This window comes from Echinops telfairi, unplaced genomic scaffold (assembly GCF_000313985.2).
Source record: "Echinops telfairi isolate 266 unplaced genomic scaffold, ASM31398v2 ScPeMD7_7412;HRSCAF=8450, whole genome shotgun sequence".
NCBI classification, from domain to species: Eukaryota; Metazoa; Chordata; class Mammalia; order Afrosoricida; family Tenrecidae; genus Echinops; species Echinops telfairi.
In genome coordinates, this window is record NW_022111312.1 from 1,395,982 (window position 1) to 1,415,035 (window position 19,054).

Sequence of the window (19,054 nt, forward strand, 5' to 3'; positions counted from 1 at the left end):
ATGTCCGACACCAATCCACAAAGTCCTCCTCCATCTCACAAAACACACACAATGATGCCGACTGCAGGAGGAAAGCCGAGTCAGTGACTGTGTAAGCATCTCAGCACTAGCAGGGGTCTCCACACGGCTGCTCCAGCACCCAGGGCGGCATCAGGGTAGGTCTATGTGACTTCTCCTCAGGGATGTCTTGCAGGAAGTGAGCTTTGCCAGCTGAAGCAGGGAACTGGCTAAGGCAGCTACACCCTGGTCTGATGCCGACTGCAGGAGGAAAGCCGAGTCAGTGAATGTGTAAGCATCTCAGCGCTGGCAGGGCTCTCCACACGGCTGCTCCGGCACCCAGGGCGGCATCAGGGTAGGTCTCTGTGGCTCCTCCTTGGGGATGTCTTGGAGGAAGTGACCCTTGCCAGCTGAAGCAGGGAACTGGCTAAGGTAGCTGCACCCTGGTCCGACCATCACAAAGCAAGAGACCCGAAAGGCGCGGCTCAGAGAGCCATTTATTCTCCACCCTTCAATTAACCCTACATGTGTTTATCGGCCAGGTTGGCACAATAAACTAACTAACTCATGGTGGTGGTTTGTTTGCTTTGGGTGAACTTGTTCTTGTGAATTAGTTGGGGCAGGGTTCACATTTCAGACCACCGGCTCTACCATCAACAGTTCAAACCACGCGTCAGCCTCCCCCAACCCGCTATGCCACCCCACCCCCCTCCTCTGATTTCTCTCCTCCCTTCCACCCCTGTCAATACCCGCCAACCTTCTCGTCTTGTTGCTGCATCGGTCCACCCGGGGGCTCCCTCCCTTGGGAACCCCCAAAGCCTGTTCGCTTTGGGGTGCCAGTCTCCGTCTTGGTTTCTCTGCTCATCTTCGGCTCATCTTGCAGTCTCCCACCCTCCTGGTCCTTTTGTAGTGGGCTGCCTTCACTGGGGCAGTATTCCCCAGATCCATCTGTGTCGTGGGTGCTTCCTGGTTTCATCATTATTGTTTGTTTTTTTAGCGATGCGCAGCATTTCAGTGTGTGAATGGGCCCAAGTTTCCTTCTCCGTTCTTCTTGTGGGCTCCCGGGCTGTTTCCAGCTTCTTGCTACGGTGAACAGGGCGACGATGCACACAGGAGAGCCTGCGTCTATGCCTGCTATGGCCAAGTCTGCTTCCCGCCTCACACCGCGCCAGATGCAACCACTTCGCCAGGCAGTTGGAAATCGTTTGTTGCGCAAATGTGCCCACCATTGGCACGTACCAGGTGCTTTGTGGGCACACAGCTCCTGGGGAGGGGGCTCCTCAGGGGTCACGTCACCCACAGACAGAGGTTGACATCCTAACCCCTGCACCTGCGAGTGTAAGTCTGTCTGGAAAGAAGGGTGTTTCTTTTGTGACATGAATGAGGCCAGGCCAGGGTGGGGCAGGATGGATCCTAAACCTCATCGTCTCTGCGTGGAGGTTCCTGTAGCCCCAGCTCCACAGGTGCACAGCGGGAGGGCATCCTGGGAGGACCAGCGACAAGACAAGGAACATCAAGAAATGCCTGGTGCAATCAATCAATCAATCAATCAATCAAGTCAGATAAAAAAAAAGAAACGCCTGGCACTCCAGGAGCTGAGAGACACAAGGGCTTCCCAGCAGAGCTGACCAGGGACGGATGGAAAGCCTAGCCCTGCTCACAGCCTGGGCGACGGTGCAACATTAAACTCCAGTTCTGAGGGCCACCCCCTTGTGGTGTGGCTGCTACCGACTGCAGCAACAGGAAACGCTGACACCTGCCTCCTCCTGGTGGCCACGCCCCTAAGTCATCCCCTTGCCTTTGATGGTGTGTGGGACGTGGGACCTGGGACTTGCCTCTCACCAATCAGATACAGCACGGGGACCCTGAGGACATGACTGTGTGTGTGCCAGGCCGCTGTGTGAGACGGCAGTGCCCATCTGGCTAGGGTTGTGTCGCACTGTTCTCGCTGAACCACTACGAGGAGGCAAATGGTCATGCGGGTGGCCCCACACAGCAAGGGACAGTATGTGTCCTCTGTGAACGGAGAGCAGGCCACCAGTCAAGACCAACAAACACCTGTTCAGTGCAACAGCCACAAGGAACTTGAGGTTGCCAGAAACCACAGGGTCTCTAAGTGAGACCCTCCCGCCAGTCCTGGCTGATCCCCTGATTGTTGCTGGACAGAGGACTCGAACCAGGCTGTACCCAGACGCCTGGCCCACAGAGACGGAAGACTATGCGCGTGTGTTGTTCTGAGCTGCGGTGTACTGAGGCATAGACACATTCGTTCTTGTGGAATCCAGATTCCTAGATTTGGGTCGGAAGTTCAAGTGACCTACCAAGCTGCTACCAACCTCACACCTTGGGGGAAACTGGCTTCGTAAAGACCACCTTCAAGTGATTATCTGCGGCCGTCCAGTTTGGGCAGAGGACAATCCCGAAGGCCATACGTGATGTTAGGATTCAAGGTCCATCGGTCATTACTTTCATTGTTCTTCAAGAAAAGGCTGCCAGCATCCCACACAGCCACAAGTGGCTTTTGATCGCCGCTGGGCCCTGTTCCCATGCCAGTGTATCATTACTAGGGGTCAGCGGGAGCCTAAGAATCTGTAACCGATGTGTGTTTTCTTGGGGACACCGTCGACTCTCTCGGCAGAGATGTCATCCTGCTCGGCAAGTCTTCTAGTCCTCAGCTTCCATCGGCTTCTGCGACTGGCCTCCTCTTGTGTTTTCATGTTATGCTTGTGTTGTTCTTCAGCAGTAGCTAGTGGATGACACACACCCATCGTGGCTCATCCCCATCACCACTCTCTCCTCGTTTATTGAGAGGGAATCCGAGTGAGCCCAGTAGCCAAGGAGGTGATGGCAACAAGAGTCTCACTCTTGGTCCAGATGAATTAGTGGTGAAGGGTCTACGCTGCTCTCTATTACAGGTCTTCCTTTACCCCAAAATGCAGGGCTGGTCTCCCAAAGGTAGAGTCACGAAAGCGATCTGAGTCAGGCTCTCAGCAGATGAGACTCGGAGAGGGGGAGTCGCTTCCCAGGGCTTCCCCTGTCAGACGGTGGCATCTCCCCACTCCAGCTGGGCTGGTAAAAGCTCCCGAGGCAGCCTTGACCCCTCTCTTTATGACATGCCCCAGTCAATCTCTCAGCAAATCTACTGGGTCAGCCTTCAAATCCTATTACAATAAGATCGGCTGCTTGCCTGCATATCAACTGCGGTCATCCTGGTCTGAACCGCCCCCACCCCCACCCCCGTATCCCTCACCTGGCTTACTGCAACAGCCTCCCCGCTGGTCAACCTGCTTGCACACCTGCCCCCACTCTTGCTGCCGTCCAAGCTGGAGGTGCGCTCGGCAAACCTCAGTCAGATACTTGGGTTTACATGTGGGGAGAGAGGGGCCGTGCACCGAGAACTGGACATGGGGCAAAGCTCTTGCAAGAATGAGGGCAAACTGAAGTCGCTCTCAGACACGCAGACGGGGAGGGGGGTTGTGATGACGAGACCTGCCCGACAAGAGATGTCCGTGAGAGTTCTAGAGATCCGAAAGACCAGGGGCTGACTCACTGGCATTGGGTCGATAGTGACCCTTCTAGGACAGGGTAGGACTGGGTTCCTGAGGCTGCAAATCTTCACGGGAGTAGAAAGCTTCTTCTTTCTCCCAGGGAATGACTGGCGGGTTGGAACTACCAACCTTGCAGTTAGCAGCCCAGCCATAACCCACTGCCCCGCTAGGGCTTCTTGAAGAAAGAGAGAGAAAATGAATGAGAATCTCATGAGCAATTTTAAGGACCTGTTTTTTAAATTATCATCATATTTTGGGTGTGTAGCTCCCAGCATTCCATTCCATATGAAAGACAAACGCGTCCATAGAATTCTGAATGTGTGTTCTCGAGTACATCCAGTATACCAACTTCTAGCCTCCAGGCCTGTGAGGCCATACACGTCTCTCACTGAAAACAACAACAGCCCCTGTGGTTGTTACATGTCTGGTGTCAACTTGCGAAGGGGTGGAGTCTAGCCTGTCAGTCAGGCCGCAGCTTTTCATTTGGAGGCGCAAAGGAGATAAATAGCTCATTCGAGGGCAGATACACTCTCTGCTCGTCTTCCTTCTGACAAGCCACATGGAGACCCCTCATGGAACCAGAGCCCTGGAGCTGGAGGAGCCACATGGAGACCCCCACCAGCGCTGAGCTGCTTACACCACCACCACTGCATCCACAAGACTTTCCACCCACGGGCCTGTGATCTTCTGGCATCATGGCACGTTTTGCGTGAGTCTGAAGAGGCATTTATAGATTGGTATTGGACATAGGGGCTAATATCGGACTTATGGACTTGATCCGGACTAGGCTGGGATGTTTTCTTGATGTACAATTGCTCTTTGATATAAAGTTCTCTCTTACACACATATGAGTGTCTATGAATTTGCTTCTCTAGTCTACCCAGACTAACACAGCCCCTCTGTTTGAAACTCTGAGGGCCTCCTCCATCAGAAATCAACATCCTTAAAACCCCTCCAAGGCCGTGGGTGACCTGGTCCCGTCAAGTCCTTGTTCCAGAGCACACCTTGGCTTTCTCACTGGGCTCCACTCACCACGGGCTCCCTTGCTGGCCTTTCACATAAGGCATACTCCTGCCTCAGGGCCTTGGCACTGGCCACTCCCTCTCTGGACTGCCCTTCTGCTATCCCATGGCTGTCCCTAACCTCCTCCACGTCTTTCTTTCAACGTCACTTTCTTCTCATTCAGTCCATCTTGCCTAAAAGGTCCATCTGACCCCGCCCCCCCATGCCGTATTCCGCCTTAGATTCCTAATCCCTGCCCCATCCCCCTGCTAGGGGACTTCTTTCCCCCCCCATATCACTTGTCAGGAAATACTGTGCCAGGCCTTTGAAATGGACCGCCGTGCCCTGGCTGGTGGCCTCTGGGAGAAGGCCCACGTGGCTTCAGGATGCAGCTTTCCAGTTCCATTGGTGGCTGAGCCGACCCAGCGGCGCCCCGAGAGCTCGGGATCTGAAGACGCTAAACTGAGCGCCCACCAAGGGGAGAGCGTGGCTCGCCACACACGTGGCTCCCGTGGACGGGCAGGCAGCTCGTGCCGGTGCCCAGCGAGCCGGCTGGTTAGCTGGCCCGGCGGCCTGCATACTCACTGCTGCAGATGTCGCCGACTTGGAAAATCTCCGTGGTGAGCAAAACCAATCCGTAGTAAGAAAACGCATTGGAAAACCTGCCGGGAAGGAAGCAGGAAAGACCAGGAAGTACCTGAAGGTGGGCGTGTGGGAGTGCCTTTCTCCCCGGCCAGCACCGTGTTGGGAATGTGTCTGTGGCCGTGCACCCCCCCCACCCGCCCCCGGCTATGGGGGGTGCTAGACACAAGCAGGAAGAGAGCAGGCGTGAAGCAGGCTGCAGTGAACCCTCAGTGAACCTGTGGGTTGCGACCCCTTTGGTAGTCGAACGACCCTTTCACAGGGGTCGCCCGATTCATAATGGTAGCAGAATGACAGCGATGAAGCAGCAACAAAAACAATGTTATGGCTGGGGGGGTCACCACCACATGAGGAACGGTAGGAAAGGGCCGCGGCATTGGGAAGGTTGAGAACCACTGCTCTAGTCAATTTCAACTCCAAGAGCCCCACGGGGCAAAGTAGAACACCTGCCTGCCTCATTTTCCTGCCTGGAACAGCTGGTGGATTAGAACTGCCAACCTTTCAGTTCGAAAGTGAGCACCGGACCCCTGTACCGCCAGGGCACCTTCCCCTAAAGAGGACAGCCTAGGGAAACCCCGGGGCTCCTTCTACTCTGCCCTACAGGGTCGCTGGGAGTTGGGACAGACCTGACAGCACACAACCAGTAGTTCGGTGATCCCTAAATAAGGAAGGAGTTGTGGGGAGTGATGCCCAAGCAAAGGATGTTGGCAAACACACACCCACATGAGATGCCAGGGTACTTCCCATGAAACCCCCACCCAAGGCGCCGTGGGAGGGGCACTTACCATATAAACCACAACAGCAATGTGGTCCACCTAAACTGGGGCGAGAAGAGGTCCCTTATCTTGCCTCGATCTTCCTGTTTCAAGACAAAGACATGCTGTTGAATGTGCTCACCCACACGGGCAGGGGGCGGCGGCTGGTGGCTTCAGATGGAGTCAAGGGAGGAGGGGGAGTTGAAGGTGGGTATCCGCTATCACGGGGGAGGTCTCTTGTGGGAGGGCCATGGAGGATTCTGGGACACAGGAGCTCGACTCTTGAAGGATGCAGGCAATGCACACACACGTCCTCACGCAGGCACACGTGCACGCACACGCACCCTGCTATGTGCCTGCAGCTGGGAAGCAGATCCCTCAGGCCAGAACCTCTCTGGATTCAAACTCAGGGAGCACAGGACCAGCCCAGAGATGTCCAACCGTTGCACGCACGCACGCACACACGTTCACACAAAGCCAGCTTTAAGTCAAAACCAAACTCGCTGCCCTTGAGTGGATGCTGACCATAGTGACCCTACAGGACGGGGTAAAACTGCCCCTGTGAATTTCTGAGATGGTAACTCTTTACAGGAGCAGAAAGTCATGTCTTTCTCCTGGGGAGTGGCTGGTGGTTTCGAACCATTGACTTTGCAGCTAGCAGCCCAAATCATCACCATTCCACCACCAAGGTCCCTAGCTTGACATCAAGCAATGATAATTCCTGTGCTGAAAACCAAGTCACAAACCAAAAAAGAAAAGAAAGAAAGAAAAGATAAAGCAATGGCTCATTGATCAATTTTCAGGATTAACTTCTTCACCAAGAAGCCCTGGTGGTGGAAGGTCAAGCTGTTAGCCAAAAGGTTGCTGGGTCAAGACTACCCAGTGACTCTGGGGGAGGGAGACAGGTCTGACAATCTGATGCGATAGAGTCTATAGTCTGGGACACCCTATGAGGCAGTTCAGGCCTGTCACCTGGGTTGGAACTGACACGGTCCACCTGACAACTAACCGACAGCACTTTCGCTTGACAAGGGACCCTAGGTGACCCTCAGAATATAGGCAGCAGCTATGAAGACCCTTTCTACGATACGACGAAGGAACATACTTCTCTTAGCATTTTGAGGAGTGGTCACCTATTTCAACACCAAGTGAGTCCTGGGGGTGCCCTGGTTAAAGAGCTGGCCTGCTAACCACAAGGTTGGTGGTTCGAACCCACCAGCCGCTCTGAGGGAGAAAAACGCAGTCGTCTGTTTCTGTAAAGATGGAGCGTCTCAGAAACCCACAGGGGCAGTTCCAGCCTGCCCCAGAGGGCCACTATGAGTCGGAACAGGATGGCAGGGAGCATGAGAGGCTAGTTCCAGCTGCTCTTGCGGGGTGACCGATGATTGAGTGGAGGGACAGACCCGTGGAGCTTCTCACTAGGACCCCTTGGGCCAGCAGTTTGAGCCCACCGGCCACCACAGGAGAAAGACGCGAAAGCATGCCTCTAAAAATGCACCATCTCAGAAACCCCAGGGGGCAGTTCTACTTTGTCCTGTAGGATCACCATGGAGCCAGAATCAACTCCATGGCAGTAGGTTCCGTTTTTAAATTTAAAGGCAGGGCTCTAGGCCATAAAATAGTTTTGTAGACCTAGGAATATTCTAGAAGAAAAGCATTTTTGTAGTCTATTCTTGAAAGGGAGCCACTATTGATGAAATACGTTTAATGAGTAGATCTGGGCATGTCTGTTTATTGAAAGGTGCCGTGGTGGCACGTGGGCTGGGCTAAGCCTTGGGCTGCTAATTGAAAGATGAGTGGCTTGGACTTACCGGTCACCCCCAGGAGAAAGAGGAGACTGTTTACATCTATAAAGATTTCCAAATAAAACCCAAACCAAACTCGCCACCATTGAGCCAATGCTGACTCGTAGCCACTCTACAGGCCAGAACTGCCCCTGTGGGTTTCTGAGACTGTAAATCTTTATGGGAGTAGAAAGTCTTCTTTCTCCCGAGGAGCACTGGATGGTTTAGAACTGTTGACCTTGCCATTATCACCCAGTGCATAACCCACTACTCCACCGGCTCTCTTTTCTGTAAAGATTGCCAGCCTCTACAATGCTACTGGGCAGTCCCTTCTGTCCTATTGGGTTGCCGGGAGTCAAAATGGACTTGAGGTGAGTTAGACTCAATTAATGCAGCCCTTCCGGCCATCGTCCCTTATGTGAGAAAGACTAATTGTGGATTTCATACGCCTGTGGCTGTGGCCCCATAGAGGAGGGTGTTATCTGCTAACAAACAGGAGTGGGACGAGACTGAGTTCTCACCTTAGTGCAGTGGTCCTCAACCTTCCTCATGCCGCGACCCTTTCATACAGTTCCTCATGTGGTGGTGAACCCCAACCATATCATTATTTTCATTGCTACTTCATCACTATCATTTTGCTACTGTGATGAATTGGGCGGCCCCTGTGAAAGGGTCGTTTGACCCACAGGTTGAGAACCACTGCCTCAGTGAAAGGTATGAATCAGACAACACTCTTGGTTTGCTGGTTGTCTCAGTGACTATTCCTTACCGTGGGTGTAAGGAACTACATGTGGAGAGGAGAAAGAACGCGTTTTCTGGAGTGGGCTGGGAAAGCCTGGCTGATTAAGACTAGTAGGAGCCAGTGCCCACTGGTAACATCTTGCCAGGGCTCCAGGGTCATATCTACATAAGTAAGATACAGTCCCGGGGTGGACGGTTGATTATTACATTTGGGTGGGAGCTCATCCCTGGCAGAAGCCAGGAGTAGAGCACATCCTCTGGCCCCAGGATGGTCTGGGTGACCCTGCCTGACCCCTGTGAGACATTCCTCGGCCTTTGGTGAGTTTGGTGGGACACTGCCGTGATCTGCACAACCCAGAGACTCAGGGAGTAACTGGGAGGAGGTTAAGGGAATGGGGAGTGGAGTAGACTAACATCTTGCGAGACCTGGACTCTTGGAGCTCTTTCAATCTCCAACTTCTTGAGTCTTTTTTTTTTTTAATTAATCATTTTATTGGCGGGGTGGGGTGGGGTGGGGGTGCTCCTACAAATCTTATAACAATCCATCATTCAATAGTATTAAGCACCCTTGTACATATGTTTCCATCAACATTTCCAAAACATTTTCTTTCTACCGGAGCCCTTGGTTTCAGCTCCTATCTTTTCCCCTCCCTCCCTCACCTTCGTGAAACCTTGATCAATTATATATTATTATTGCTATTTCGTGGCTTACACTGTCCATTGTCTTCCCCCCCTTTTTTTTTGGCTTGGCTTTGTGTCTTTATTTATTCTTCAATCTTGATTCTTATAAATTATGAGGGCAGTGTATTGATTTAATGTTTTTATGAATAGATTAATATATAAATAGGAATCGATCCATTGATATAGCTACAGAAAGACAGTTTGGGGATCAGATGCATCCACCTCTAGGGTATATAAACAGGCTGTTTGTGAGTTGCCTCTGAGTCATGATGAACTTTCAACGGCTGGGTTTACAGAAGTTGATTGCCAGGCTTTCCTTCTGCTATCCCTCTGGGTGGACTTGAACTTCGTACCTTTTGGTTTGTCGCTGAGCATGCTGACTTTGTGTACCACTCTAGGTCTACAGTACGCACAGAACATTTTCTTATTTGCTGAAAACATTCACCCACATCTGTTCACAGACACATGGGTGCCTTATCCCATGTACACAAGCCCACATGCACACCCATGGGTGTACATCCTCCCCCATACAGGTGCTCACCTGCTGTGCATGTACACACCATCCCATCTGTACACACTCACCCACAGGTGTGCTCACAGACATCACAGTCCAGTGTGCACGCTCACTCATATGTGAACCCGTAGGAACACCCTCCACTCCATGTCCTCGTGCTCACTTGTGTACATGTGTGCTCACCTGCACGCACATGCCCCCCCACCCCAGCGTGTGCACGCCCACACCAGCACTGACCTGTCTGGAGATGACAAGCTTCCCCAGGGGCATAGGGGCTCCGTTTTCTGCCGCGATCCTCTTCAAGGTCTTAATGGCCTTTTCCTGGTTCCCAGACAGCACATCGTACCTCGCGCTCTCCGGCAGCCACTGCGGGGACAGGAGAGCGGGCCGTGCCCGGTGAGGGCAGCCTAGAACTCAGCCTCCCGGCCATGCTGTCACACCTGTGTGCTGAGCCCTTCAGACTGGGGACTCCAGTGCCAGGGGCCTGGCTTCGAATGACATGGGTCACGGGACCTCTCTGTGCCTCTATTTTCCCATCCCTGATATGGGACGATAATAATAGACCCTTCTGAGAGTACTGAATGAGAAAATCCAGTCCAAGTGTTTAGGACAGTGTCTGGCATGGGTTAAATGGTAGCTAAGATTACTGTCCCTATTAGTACTACTGAGCCCTGGTGACAGTTCATTGAGTACTGGGTTGCTAATCACGAGGCCAGTAGTTCAAACCCACCAACCATTCTGAGAGAGAACGATGAGGCTGTCTGCTCCCATAAATATTTACGGTCTTGGAAACTCTAAGGAGCAGTTCTATTCTGCCCTTCAGAGGGTCACTATAAGTCAGAATTGACTCAGAGGCAGTGAGTTTTTTGTTTTTGTTATTGTTTTTTTAAATCATTTTATTAGGGGCTCATACAACTCTTATCACAATCCATACACACATCAATTGTGTAAAGTGCATTTGTACATTCATTGCCCTCATCATTCTCAAAACATTTTCTCTCCACTTAAGCCCCCGGCATTAGGTCCTCATTTTTCCCCTCCCTCCCTGCCACCCCTCCGTCATGAGCCCTTGATAATTTATAAACTGTTATTTTGTCATATCTTGCCCTGTCCGACGTCTCCCTTCACCCACTTTTCGGTTGTCCGTCCCCCAGGGAGGAGGTCACGTATAGTTCCTTGTAATCAACTATTCCTTGGAGTCCTTTCCAAGTCCCAGGAAGGGTGAGGTCAAATGAAGCCCACCACTTCCACCGTCTTCAGAAACCCCGCCTGCATCTCTCAGGAAAGTATTCCCCCACCTGTATATCTTGCATCATCGAGCTCAGGCGTCCTCAAACTACAGCCCACAGGCCACATGCGGCCCGCCGAGGACATTTATCCGGCCCGCCAGGTGTTTTGGCCCATTTGTGTTTTTACTTCAAAATAAGATATGTGCAGTGTGCAGAGGAATTTGTTCACAGTTTTATTTTAAACTATAGCCTGGCCCTCCAATATATCTGAGGGACAGTGAACTGGCCCCCTGTTTAAAACGTTTAGGACCCTTGAATTCTAGCTATTTCAGAACAAGCGATCAGATGTGATAGAGCCCCATCCACAAATGACCACAAAAACACAACCCTGTGAAAACGAAGCAACCACAGTCTGTGGAAGGGCAGGCTGAGTGGAGTAGTAGAGAGGGCACAGACCCAGAAGTGGAAGAGCTGCTTCTCATGTAGTCCTGGCTCTTATTTGCTGTGTGCCCCTGAGCAAGTCAACCCATCTCTCTCTGGTGCTCTGCTTCCCCATCAGTCAAATAGGGATGTAGCAGATTGTGAGCGCCCACCAAAATCCCTGCTTCCCCTTCGACAGTCCACAGATGTCCTGGGAAATGGGTGTCCAAGGAAGGACTACATTTCCCAACTCTCCCTGGCCCTGGCAGCTAGATAAGGCCACGTGATTTGCTTTCACCAGTAGCATATCAGAGGCTCTTCCTGGCAATCAACTTTCAGAAGTTTGCCAGGGATGTTCTGCCAGCTTTGCCTTTCTATAGTCTCCTGTCTGCATGCACAAGGTGCTAAAGACCTAGAGGAGTGCAGAAAGGAACCTGGGCCTATAATCACAGCTGCCAATCAGCAACACCCACCTGGACTATCACGTGCGTGAGCAATGAACTGTTGTGTGAAGTGACCGAATCCCCGGGCCTTATCTGTTACAGTGTGTCATCCTAACTAATGCGGGGCCAACCACTGCCCACTTCATACGGGGACTGGGAGAAAGACATATGGCAATGCACCCTTAAGTGTGGGAATTATTATCCCTAATGTCATTTCCAGGAATTACTGTAGTAGTTGCTATAGAGGAGAGACCCCACCACTTACTCTGGAGCCCCAGATGCTTCAAAGTGTTTCATGTGTGTGGCATGCACCTGAAAGGATAAGTGTGTGAGGTGCTAGTGGTCGAGGATGTGCTTCTGGCAGACCCGAGGTGGAGAGATCCTTTGAGCCCCTGGAACCAGGCACACGTGAAGTCAGATATTTGGTTTCCTCCCATAAACCTACCCGTCTCTTTCGCTTGAGCCAATGAGAACTGGGTTTCTGTCACTTGCAACAGAAGAGTCCCCATGAATCCAATGAAGTCACCTTCAATGTGGACCACAGGTTCTCAAACTTAGGGGGCCTACCACCCCCTTTTCAGGAAAAAAAATAATGGACTGAGTACCCCCCCTCCCAGCAATGAAATAACTTTTGTATGACGTCCCCTAATTCAGTATAAAGTGTAGGTATCTGCCTTTGCTGCTCCCTTGGATTATCCCAGTGCCCCCTCCCCCACACTGGAAGCAACACTGAGATCAACCAGGCCATGTTCTTTGTCCCTAACTATCTCCCTAAAGAACATTCCAGCATTCTGGAGGAGCCGCACCAGGCCTCATGCCCTTGTCCTATCTCCTAACTTAATAATCATAACCATCGCGTACAGGGGCGTTGGTGCCCTTCTTCTCCCCTCACGGCCTAGGGAGGGGGAAGTAGGAGTGTTGGTGGCACCAGGAGATCGTGCACAGCAGGGACCAGGCAGGTCTCGGGGAAGATACCTACAAAACACAGGACGGCGAAGAGGAGGAGCGGAACGGCCGAGAGGATGAGCAACCACCGCCAGCCCAGGGTGGGCATCACGAACACAGCCAGGAGGACCTCGAACACCGTCCCAACGGCCCAGAAGACCTGGTGGGGTAGAAGCAGGGTCAGCGGCGGGGCAGGATGGTCCACATAGGTGGATGGGGTTCTAACCAAGGGCATCAGGAGTGCTTACCCACTGGGCCCCGGTGACTAGCTGGGTTAGAATGACCCCTGTGTTCCTGTGGTCCGTTTGGTTAGCCTAAGGCCACGAGGTTGGCCCTTGCCCGAGGGAACCAGTCATGCTGTATGACGCCTGCATGGTGCCCCCCCTGAAGTTGTGCCACAAGGCAGCTCTGGTGAAGGGGATTAGCTTGATCGGTCCTGTCTGAGGTCCGTATGATGGTGGACACATGATCACTGGGACGGTCCAGTGGGCATCAGTATCTATGGTGTCAGGTACCACCAAGCAGGTTCCCCCTCATCGTGACCCGCCCACACACAATGGAATGAAACATTCCCCAAGCTCTACGCCACGCTCACCGGCATTGCTGGGTTTGAGCCCACAGCTGCCGTGGCTCCCATGATCTCACTGAGGGGCTTCCTCCTGGTCACTGGCACCTCTATTTACCAACTCGCGTCTGTTGCTGATGTGGTTCAGTCCCCTCGGTTGGCGAACCATCACCCAGTCCTGTGCCCACCTCACAATGGCTCTTGTGCTCGGGCACACTGCGGCAGCTGCGGCCATTGTGGTGATGCATCATGTTGATGGATTCCCCTTCTTCACTCTCCTCCCATGATGCCCTTCTCCAGGGACTGGTCTCTCCTGATAACCTGTCCCAAGTACTTGAGACAAAGTCTCACCGGCATTTGCCTCGAAGACGCATTCTGGCTGTAATTCTTCCCAGACCGACTGGTTTGTGCTTTGAGCAATCTATGTTACTGTCAACGTTCTTTGGCAGAAGCAGCATTCAAGTGCATCTGTTCTTCTTTGGTCTTCCTTATTCAATGCTCAACTTTCACGTGCATATAAGGCAACTGAATAAGCCATGGCTTTGTGTCAGCTGCACCTTAGTCCTTAAAACAACATCCTTGCTTTTCAACACTTTAACGAGGTCTTGTGTAGCGGATTTGCCCAGTGCAATGTGTTGTCTGCTCTCTCGACTGCTGCTTCCATGCACATTGATTGTGGGTCCAAGCAAGCCAAAAATCCTTGACCACTTCGATCTTTTCTCCATTTATCATGATCTTCCCTGTTGGCCTCATTGTACGGGTTTTGGTCTTCTTTACAGGGTCTAGCAATGTCTCAGGGACACTTACACTGCTGTTGAGTTGACTTCAACCCATTGTGACCCTTCAGGACAGAGTAGAACTGCCCCAGTGGGTTCCTGAGACTGGAACTCTTTATGGGAGTAAAAAGCCTCACCTTTCTCCCTCAGAGTAGCTGGTGGTTTTGAACTGGTGACCTTGTGGTTGGCAGTCTAATGAGTAACCCACTGTGCCACCAGGGTCCCTAAAAGTGTCTATCAAATGTAAATAAACCATTCTGTCGCTATGTTGGACAGGGGTCATCGGGCAGCTACATATTTGTCTGAGATCTTTGGAATCAGGCTTGGAAAATGGGGCTCCTAGCCCTGACAGAAGGAAGGCTTGTGTTGGACCAGCTGGGCCAAGAGTGTATGAAGCCAGGCCCATCAGCTACTGCCAGGCAATTGTGGCTGTGTGGGAGAAGTCTTGCCTTCCATGTGAGATACCAGGTTCAATTTCCAACCAGTCCACCTGTCTGCCACTGGTGGCTCGTGTGTGGCTGTGGTGCTGATTGGTTCCAGTGAAGCTTTCAGACTAATATGGACTAGGAGGAAGGGCCTGGCCATTGCTTCCCAAAACTTAGATGCTGAAAATCCTATGAATCACCATGGCCCCAGCCCCAAATGATCATGGGGACAGTGCCAGACTGGGCACCGACCTGTTCCTTGCTGCATGGGGCCCTGCACTGTGAGGCCGGGCCAACTCAACAGCAGCTCCAAGCGCCTAGGCTGCAGGGAGAACCAAGCACAGAGCTCTTGTGCAGACACAGGCCAGTCTGGTGAGAGCGGGCCTAAGGAGCAGTGAGGTGAGCCTGGGCAGGCGCTCGTCCACTCAGCTACCAAGCCAGTCTGCACCAAGTCTCAGATAAAAGCCATCTCCAGATGAAGAGGGGCAGACCACCCGCCCAAGCCATTCTTTTAAAGGGAGATGCGAGCTTGCCTTTCTTTGTCAATTGAGGAATGGGTTCAGATGGCCAAACAGCTGTGTTAGAATTGACGTGCCTGGTCCACTGAAGTCTTTGCACATGCCTGTGTTACTTTCCTGAACTCCTTCTCCCAGAGACGCTCCTTACCCTTGAGACGCTACTGCCCGAGACAGCATTCCCTACAGACCTAGGCAACCCCTTCTTACCTCAATCAGCAAGATGCATTTCGCTCTGGCTTTCATGGGGAGGAATTCGGCATACAGGGTCACGCTAGAGAGGCAAAGAGACAGAAATGGCGTTAAAAGCAGGACTGCAGAGACTGTAATCATTCCTCCGAGTGCGCGCTGAAGACCACTTAGAATGAAATGTCCTGGAATATGGCCCAATATGCAGATTGCCCAGGCTCCAGGCAGCCTCTCCAGAGTGGGCCCTGGAATCTGCATTTTGACAATCCCCCTGAATGAGTCTCAGATTTGTTAAATGCTGGCAAGGATCTCTGGTGGCATTGTGGGCTATGAGTTGGTCTACATTAGTCTGGGTAGATGAGAGAAACAAATTCATAGATACTCATCGGTGTCTAAGAAAGAGCTTTATATAAAGAGTAATTGTATATTAAGAAAACATCCCAGCCCAGTCCAGATCAAGTCCATAGTCCAATATTAGCCCATATGTCCAATACCAATTGAGATAGGTAAGGTTTATTGTGCCAACCTGGCCGATAAACACATGTGGGATTAATTGAAGGGAGGAGAGATAAATGGCTCAGTGAGCCTCGCCTTTCTGTTTTTGGGTCTCTTGCTCTCTGATGGTCAGACCAGGGTGCAGCTGCCTTAGCCAGTTCCCTGCTTCAGCTTGCAAGGTTCACTTCCTGTGAGACATTCCCGAGGAGAAGCCACATGGACCTACCCTGATGCAGGCCTGGGTGCAGGAGCAGCCAGTGGAAACCCCTGCCAATGCTGAGATGTTTACCCACTCGCTGATTTGGTTTTCCTCCTGCAGTCGGCATCATTGCATGTGTTTTGTGAGATGGAGGAGGACTTTGTAAATTGGTGTTGGACAGATGGGCTAATGTTGGACTTATGGCCTTGGACAGCACTGGGTTGGGATGCTTTCTTAATGTACACTTACCATTTATATAAAACTCTTTTATATACATATGAGTTTCTGTGGATTTGTTTCCCTAGTTTATCCAGACTAAAACACTATAAAGTTCTCTTCAGACTCACAAAATGCATGCAATGATGCTGATCGCAGGCCGGTGGGTGGGAAGTCTTGTGGAGCCAGTGGTATTGTAAGCATCTCAGCACTGGCAGGGGTTTCCAGTGGCTGCTCTGGCTCCAGAGGTCTGGCTTCATCGGCCTCTCTCCATGTGTCTTCTCCACAGGGATGTCTCACAGGGAGTGAGCTTTGTCAGTAGAGAGTTACCAAGGGAGTGAGCAGAGAGAAAGTGTGTCTCCTGCCTCCAAGGAGGAAGACCGGAGTTACCAGAATCCTCGGGAGGAGGCCATGCCCACACAGAGGCCTCACTGGCTATGACCTGATTGACAGCCTAGACTCCACCCCTTCGCTCTGAATCCTCAAATGGACACCAGATTATGTAACTACCACAGGCTGCTAACCACCAGGTGAGCAGTTTGAAACCAGTAGCTGCTGCTCAGGAGAAAGACAAAGCTTTCTACTCCCATAGAGAGTTCTGGTCTCAGAAACCCACAGGGACAGTTCTACACTATGCCATAGGGTCGCTGTGAGTGGCAATTGACTCAATAGCGTGAGTCTGTTTGAGCCTTACCCACGACTCAGTAAGTCCAGGAGGGACCATGGGTGAGCGGATGATGGACAATTTCAATCTAGAAAGTTCCCTAGGCTTCCCTCCTCTCTCGAGTCCTTAGTTATTATAAAGTACAGGCCTTTTGTTCTGTAGGACACCCTTCACCCAGGGCCCATAGGCTGCTGCCTTATCCTGGGACTTGGGCCAAGCTTTCTTAGCAGGAACATCACAGAAATGATGTCCTTCTCTTTGGGAGCTATGATGCCGCTCCACCCATCACTAGCAAGAGCGACCTTCATCACCAGATCAAGTTGGTGTGTGAAAGACACACACACACACACACACACACACACCCCACCACCAAAGTGATCACGTCTCTGTTTCTGAATAATATGTCCTTCCTTCATAGGGAACATTCAGAGATTATACCAACTTCCGGTTCTACACAGAACTACTGCCCACCAGCTTCCCCACCCATTGACTGTTCCTGCCAGATCCAACCACCACTAGGAGAGTAACCAACACGCATAATTCCATGTCCATCCTTCCTTCTACATCCATTAGCGAGCACTCTACTATAAGGAAGAACTTCCCTTCTCTACTTACTTAGTGTGAGCTTGTAGATTTCGATTCCGTTCAGTAAGCTGTGAGCCATCAACCCGTATTCATTTGGTGCTTTGACTGTACCAACCAGATCTGGCCTGAGGGGAGCCGCTTCCAGTCCATCCCTGGGCCTTTCTGACATGCCTCCACCATTCTTCGAGTTCCTCCTTCCTTTCAAGCAAAACAAGGTGCCCAGGTTCATCTTGTACTTTCGTTTCTCCGGTCACTTTTCTAGGGAGCCTTGGTTCCTTTTGGTGAAGGATGGTGGTTAGAAACCAAGATCTGCATGCTAGCGGTGCTTGCTGCTACCGGATGTCTGCTCCTAGGCTCTTTCGGTGGGTTGACTTAAGAGCTCCCTCTTTCTCTATGTTTGAACTGCTAGCTGGGGTCATTCTTAATTAAAAACAACAACTGTGAACCCTATTTTTCATTTGACTTATGAATATGACCATTTTCATCATCTTACGTATAATTTCCATGATGATAATGCATGGTTTAGTGAGCTTCCACTCTGTGCCAAACACTCTTCTAGGTAGTCTGTGTGTAGTATCTTATTCGAGCTACTTTTAAGATAACAGTGGTTGTGAAATGTGACAGTCATGAACATGGATAGCTTCTTAGACATTTTATCTGATTTTCCAAACAGTATGCTTCTATGACTTTAAACACAACAACTATAATAACAAAGTGAGTATGTGTAGTTGACCTCACTAAACAAGGGCTACAATGTGCATTAGTCTATGTTCTAAAGGCAAAGCTCTTTCTGTCTTTACCTGTCAATGAACCTCTAGAGCATGGAGCCTTTTTTCGCTCTCGTTCTTTTACTTAGTTATAGAAGTAGTAAAGTGGCAATGCGGTGTCGTCCTTCGCTGCTGCTGAGCCTGCCTGAACTCACAGTGACCCGAGGTGCAGCAGCACGACACACTGCCTGGCTCAGTGTGAGCCCACTGTTGCAGTCACTGTGCCAACCCATCTTGTCGACAGTCTTCCTTACCCTCTACTTCACCAAGCATGATGTCCTTCCCTAAGGACCGATCCCTTCTGAGCACATGTCCAGAAAGCCTCACCATCCTTGCATCTAAGGAACATTCTGGCTGTACTTCTTCTGAGATAAACCGGTTGGATCTTCTGGCGGTCCATGGTGCGCCCCTCGTTCTTCACCAACGCGGTAATTTACAGGCATACACTCGGCTTCAGTCTTACTTGTTCATTGTTCAGCTTCCGCATGCGCTTGAGGAGATGGAAAATAGCATGGGTTGGGCCAGGTGCACCTTAGTGCTCAAAGTGACACCTTGGCTCTTTGACACTTGAAAGAGGTCTTGGGCAGCAGATTTGATGGCTGCTTCCACGCGCACCGACTGTGGATCCAAGTAAAATAAAATCCGTGACAAGTTGAAGGCGGTTTCCATTTTTCATGCCCTTGCTTGCTGCTCCAGTTCCAAGGGCTAATTAGTTTATCAATTCAAAACTCTATGGGATGTTTGATGATCCTGTGACTTCCACTTCGATTCCCCTCCCCCAAAGCTACAATCACCAGTAGTTTGCTTTGCAACCTGTCAGCCCCTTCTCTATGTACAAGGATAAGTAATTAGATACACGAGGGGGTACCCCCCCAAAAAAACAGAATTTTTTTTCAAAGCTATGTATTTAAATTTTCCTTTTTTGTTTGATGATCCTGTGACTTCCACTTCGATTCC

The 19,054-nt window shown here is 51.2% G+C and overlaps 1 protein-coding gene across 1 annotated transcript in view; it reads right to left on the reverse strand.

The window, feature by feature from the left end:
- Window positions 1-19,054, reverse strand: part of LOC101663225 (SV2 related protein) — an 84,669-nt gene that overhangs the window by 9,806 nt on the left and 55,809 nt on the right. Inside the window, exons 7-11 of the mRNA XM_013006383.2 lie at window positions 15,193-15,256; window positions 12,736-12,861; window positions 9,902-10,030; window positions 5,975-6,048; window positions 5,133-5,209 (exon numbers count right to left, since the gene is read on the reverse strand). Of these exons, the coding sequence (XP_012861837.1) occupies window positions 5,133-5,209; window positions 5,975-6,048; window positions 9,902-10,030; window positions 12,736-12,861; window positions 15,193-15,256 (470 nt within the window). The remainder of the gene's footprint in view (window positions 1-5,132; window positions 5,210-5,974; window positions 6,049-9,901; window positions 10,031-12,735; window positions 12,862-15,192; window positions 15,257-19,054) is intronic.